The 6,364-nt window shown below is 33.1% G+C and overlaps 1 protein-coding gene across 1 annotated transcript; it reads right to left on the reverse strand.

The window, feature by feature from the left end:
- Positions 1 to 3,253: 3,253 nt before the first annotated feature.
- Positions 3,254 to 6,364, reverse strand: LOC132760553 (uncharacterized). The gene is made up of 4 exons (XM_060752546.1): positions 6,247 to 6,364; positions 5,237 to 5,411; positions 4,720 to 4,791; positions 3,254 to 3,687 (listed from the first exon to the last, which is right to left on the reverse strand). The coding sequence occupies exons 1-4, from the start codon at positions 6,268 to 6,270 to the stop codon at positions 3,521 to 3,523; spliced, it is 438 nt and encodes a 145-aa protein (XP_060608529.1). The 5' UTR covers positions 6,271 to 6,364; the 3' UTR covers positions 3,254 to 3,520.

Genomic DNA, 6,364 nt, shown 5'->3' on the forward strand with positions numbered 1-6,364 from the left:
GAATAAATTATTTGTATTCAGTGGTAACAAAAGTTGCACAAGTTAGTTAATAATTATATTTTGTATTTATAATAAATATAACTAAAATAAATAACTAAAATATACAGTATAACCTCTACAGAGAAATGCCCTTTGGTGCCTAGAGTGGTTGCTCTACAGAGGTAAAATGTACTGGAACTCTTTAGAAATAAATAATACTTTTAGGGCCGCTATGTTATACTGTACAGTAATGAAAAAACAGTAATGAATCCGAGTTGAGTAATGGTTATATTGGGTGTACATTCGAGTCTGCAGTTGCGAATATGCATATATATTTTTTATTCAGTATGATTTTGCTTCCAAAATAAATTATAGTCTGTCACATAAGTGCTCATTTTCTAATTATCATGACATTTTAATTAGATTATAATTATATAATTTATGTATTGCACAGATTTAGAAATGGTAAGCAAAAATAAAAACAAAATAAAGATTTTTGTTTCTTGTACAGTTTGTTTTTAAATATTCTTAAAGGGACTCCAATGAGGTTGAAAAGCTAAACACATAACATTTGAATTTCTAACATAAATGAGCTGGGCACTTTAAACAGAAATATATATGCGAAGATAGTTAAGAAATATACTTTGAAATAAATTGAAAATCGTATTTTTATGTTTTTGTTAGCCCGATTTGGGTGAAAAGCGTTTAAACACTTTTCATTTTGAATAATTATTCTGGAAAAACGAAGTGCGCGAATGCTCTGAAATTTTTCACAAAGATTCGTGGTGTAAACCTACATCAAATGGTACATTTATCTGGAAAAAATATTTTCAGTTCCATCATGTCAAAATACCTCAGTCCCTTTAACATATTTGAATATTATTTCTGAATTTTATTTATCACTTATTTCGACACATTTGTATGCATATCTATTTGAATTGTATTTTTACGATGTGTTTTGACACCGAGGCTCGTCTGCCTTTATGTGATTTTATGAAAGTGTTTAAAGACTGAATGTAACGTAAAATAAATATTCTACGGGTAAGAGACCTTATATTCTTACTACATTCATACAGCAATATGTGAATCTTATTTTTTGTGCTGAAAATAGTTAATTCATATAATAATATAACACTTTAACAACATCACATTATAAAACTAGAATAAAAGATGTATGAGACTGTGTCCTGCTAATTGAAAAAGTATTTAAAAAAGGGATTGTCGGATTAAACATTGTAAATATGCTCATCTAGCGCATGCTTTCAATGAGAAATTAATCAACAATTAAAAAATATACATTTCATCAAGTCCCTGTGTTGTTTATACTTACTATCGGAATGTTTGACGTAAGAAAATTGTTGTTTGGTATTATTCTTTGAACTCCAACAACTATTAACATGTTTAAAACAATTATGTGAGCCAGGTTGATAATATAAATGATAATATACCGAGCTGATAAAACAAAAACATATTTCATCATGCATTTATTCACTGTATTAAACAGATGGTGCCATTATATATAATATGGGATTTTATATATGAGAAAGAGCTGATTACAAACTTCAATTTCTTCAGTAAATAGTTTTTTGTTGTTTTCTTTTGTATTTCCCATTTACCCAAGATTTATGTTATATATTAATGAATATTTAAAGATCTTATAAATAATGATGAAGTCACTCATAATTTACGTATATACTTTAAAGTGTTGAATGAATATTCATACATTTTACTGTTTTTTGTTTTCTTCTTCTTTTACAAACCGGATTTTAATTGATTATTTCGTTCTAAACTTCTACCGGTTTCGCAAAATGACGAAACGTGAAAGAAAATGGTTCAAAACAAGTAATAAAAAGAGAAGAAGAGGAAGTATATATTATTAAAGTGAAAAATTACACAGTGAATAAAACGTGTCACATAGCTGATTTAACATATATATTCAAATTTTACTTTTATGAGTGTGGTACCTATGGTAGCCGGTTGCGGCCATTTCAAACCCGCGATAACTTTTATAGTTTTCATGATCAACTTTAATCATAGGAAATAGCAAGGAACATTTTGACTTCAGTGGCTGGTAGCGCTTTACATTTTATCCCTCCTTTGTCTATATAAAACAAGCGGTATCTTTAAAAAGATACTTGGTCGAAGTCAAACTTGTTAACTTGCATGGAATAAGCTACTACTAACCATGCTAACCGCAAACAGAACATGTTTTCGTCCTCAATAGTTTTATTTCAGTTCATTTTTACCCGCAATGTTTTTCCCCTTAGATTTAAATAATATATCTTAAATTATTTGATTTTAATCAAATGGAATTTGATTTGAATAGGAAATTATATTAAAACAAAAATTTAGTAGATACTGTACACTATTTCCATGGAGAATTTTGCAACTGTAAATAAGTCGAAAGTTCGTTTCAATCGTGTTATGCCCGGTTAGAGAAGAGAATATAATGACTAGAACAGCTTATAAGAGAAACCCAATCGAAAGCAAACGTATCAAATAGGCGATCTGTCATATTTAATTTTATATAATTATTGAAAAGCTGTTAGAAACATCTAGAAAATATCATTATTGTGTTTTTACATTTATTCTGATTTACATCTTTTTCCAACACTTCTTGCCATCGCACAATCGAACAGACCTTTACCTATAACGGAAGCTCTTCTAAAGTATCAATCGAACAGGCTTTTAGTGAAAAAAATGACCAATGAAAATTCTGCCTATATTCATTTTTTTCTTTACTGTTAATTTAAGCGGAAGTCAATGTGAAATCAGACGGCCTTCGGCCGAAAAAATCGAGGAACAGAAAAAAAATGTTTTGTTGTTTTTTTTGCAAGTGTTGTAGAAATTCTACAAAAAGTCGAGGGGAAAAATTATAGGCCGCGAGTTTTTGTTCATCAACAATGACTTTTCATAAAGTCGTGGGGAAAAATCCGCGACTTTTAAGTCGCGATATTTAGCGCACAAAAAAAAAGTTTTTGAGAACATTGTGGGCCTTTTATAAAAAAGGCTGTTGTAAACGTAAGTAGTATTTTGAAATTGAAATAAAACAAACATTTAAAGTCGACAATAAATAACACTTCAAAGCTGATAGACTTGTTGCTAGTACAAGCGTTTTTTCGGCACTTCCGAAATTTACCAAACATTTAAAGTCGACAGTATATAACACTTTTCATAGCTTATAGACAGACTTGTTTCTTGTAAAAGCGATTTTGTCGGCACTTTCGTTTTATACTTCTTTTCAGGAGGATTTAATAATAACGGCATGCAACTACGATGTTCACTAAAATTTGTATTAACAAGAGTTGTGGTTATTACAATTACATACAGAAAATTAAATCAAAACCGATGTACATGTTCTTACGAAAATTCAAGCGTATATGCGTCACTTATTTTGCTAACATCAGTATAAACAGTATTAACAAAGCAGAAAATGTTAGCCTTTGATGTGGAATATGGTACAACCATGTTTAACAGCATTTTCTTTATAAAACAAACACAAAGGAAACAAATAATACAAGCTTTAAATAGCAACTTTTTTCTATAGCCCTCCTTGTTTCCCATTGCTTGGGTTGGCAGACGGTGGAAAGAAACATGTAGGAGGTCTGCAGTTATCCCAGAATTCTTTATCAGCCAATGCCTTCTTGCGCTCCCAGCAGGTCTTTGGAGGACAACAGACACCGGAAACTGTACGATAACACATGTATCCTGAAAACAAATCGTATCGGCTTTATCTTGAATACAATTAAACTTTTTACCATCTTTCCTTGTTTTTGAATTCCGAAAAGTTGCGAGTGTTTCCGACGAACACTTCAATCGGAACACATCGACAATCATTCATAATATTTTTATATTTATAAATTAATACGGATGGGAAATAAATCATACACGTGGTTTTACATATGAATAAAAACAGAGTGCGTTAACTTTGTATATAGTTTGATTTTATTAACCAGTCAATTATGAGTACATGTATATTACAACGTACTGCCCGTGTAATTTACGAGAATTGTCATGGAAAATACAAACATTTTTTTTTTTCGAAAAGTCACACTAGCTTAATGTATATGTCGTCATCACATCTACAATAGCACAGTAGGCTAAGTGATTGCTACTGAAGTATCCCTAAAACGGACTGTTATGACAACAAAGGGCCTGCTTTTCAAGCCATAACTCTCCGTGCTAGGGGCTCACACACCCTAGCGCACTTTCCTTTTGCCCCTACTTACTTTGTAGGGTCGCTCCCCTTGGTCTATGTCAGGACATTGGCATTACTTTTCAGTCGTCAGTTTGAGAATGAAGCTTAACTCCACAACACGCACCGAAGGGTAGAGTGAAGTCAAGTACCCCTCCCCCGAAATACACACAGTTGGGTTGCGAGAGGTGGTGGTGTTGGTAGTTTTCACTCCGGGTCACGACAGTAAGCCACACTGAATTTACCAGAGCACAATTCAGCCATGCATTGTCCCTGGACAGGCTGTCAAGCAGTTTACCAGTACTAGTTACCTTCATTTTCGCAAAGAACTGAAACTTCTGTACATGCCAGAGCAGAGGTACAGTGCGAATGACCGTAGAAAGGATTTCATGGTCAATCACAATGAAAGTGACCTGCGCAGTCCGGGAATCGAACTCGGATGACCCAATTCTGTACCTACTGAGCTAACCGGACGGCTCTGGATCGCGAGAACACTATGCAATAATTATTGTTTAAATAAATGATGTGTTAGAGAAAAACGTTACCTCGTTTGCAACCACATTGGTCCAGACATACTTCACCAGGTCCACTTTTCAGTTTCGAGCACGTTCCAATACCTTTAACATAGTTAACGTAATATTTAAGGAATGTTCCTGAATAAAAATTAATGATGCCTTTCAAATCTAAAAGAATAGTAATGGAGAAAACCTCATTGTACATAGCGAAAATATGTATGTACATCCGAAACTTGTAAGTTATCATTATAGAAACACGCTTAAATAGGGCTTCCTCGACGGCAATCATGCCAAAAATAAATCGGTGGAATTCGTAGACTCGGATGAGTTGTGTATGTTCTCTTGTAGCCCTGGCATACGCCAAATTTTCAGCTTTAACACTTAAGTGCACTGAATTCAATATATCCCAAAGGACCATAAAATATAACAATGCTATAGGAATTCTTTAAAATCAAAAAGCGATAAAAATGGCAGCTTCGATCCCGTTCTTTAGTATTGACTAAATACTATTAATTCTAAACAAAAGTGAAAACATATACAAATATACCCAAAATTGCTGCCACTCCTAAATCTTCTACACCAACAAGATTTCTGTCATTGTCTCTGCAACACATTCTTTTATGACACTCCATGGAGCTTGTACACGTTTGTAATTTCGGTTTTCGCAGTCGTCCAGAGTATATATCTGTCCTTGCATGAAGGCATTGAAAACTCAAGCATACCTTAAATATTGCAATATCAGTAGTATTATTTTCTGGTAAAAATTAGTTTAATGTTGTATTTTCTATGGGTGGATACCATGCCAATGTGTCGTTTGTTAATCAAATCTGATGAATTTAGAAATAAGATAATATGGCCATTGTTTTCTTCTGTTTATGATTATTTAAATAATCTAATAACAACGTTAGAATGTAAATGAGCCGTGTCACGACAAAACCAACATAATGGGTTTGCCACCAGCATGGATCCAGACCAGTCTGCGCATCCGCGCAGTCTGATCAGGATTCATGCTGTTCGCTATCAGTTTCTTTACTTGTTATAGGGTCTTTAAGCGAACAGCATGGATCCTGATCAGACTGCGCGGATGCGCAGGTTGGTCTGGATCCATACTGGTCGCAAACCAATTATTTTGGTTTTGTCGTGACACGACTCAAATGTTCTTTGAAAAGTAAACATCTCTTTCTAGATAATAAACTATACATGTTGTATTGTTTATAATTGTTTTGTTTAGTTTATACAAATTTATTTTAGTTCGAATGTGTTGAAACACTCGCGAATCCGTTCCTAGAACAAACCAGTAGTAAGCAATGGGTATTAAAGCTCAAGTCAACCAACGCAATAGTCCGACATGTTAACCACTCGGCCATACCGCCACTCAATTGGAATTCATGTCCAGTAACTTAACTAGTTATTCTTCGTAATTAACTATCTAATATCTGCTACTTTTACCATATTAGCTAGCCCAAATGACATTTAATATTCGTAAAGAAAATCAGGTATATATAACAATATAGCGGAATCTGGCAGAAATTCAAAAATTGTTAAAATATTACTTACAAATGTTAGTACGATATTGTTCATTTTTGGCACACAATAATACAAGATCTGTAAGATTGATAACTAACAGTGTAAAGCATGTTTATATATATATATACTCTTACCGTGTAAAACATGT

The sequence above is a fragment of the Ruditapes philippinarum genome, unplaced genomic scaffold, assembly GCF_026571515.1.
Source record: "Ruditapes philippinarum isolate M1 unplaced genomic scaffold, ASM2657151v2 ctg2204_1_1_1_1, whole genome shotgun sequence".
Taxonomy (NCBI): Eukaryota; Metazoa; Mollusca; class Bivalvia; order Venerida; family Veneridae; genus Ruditapes; species Ruditapes philippinarum.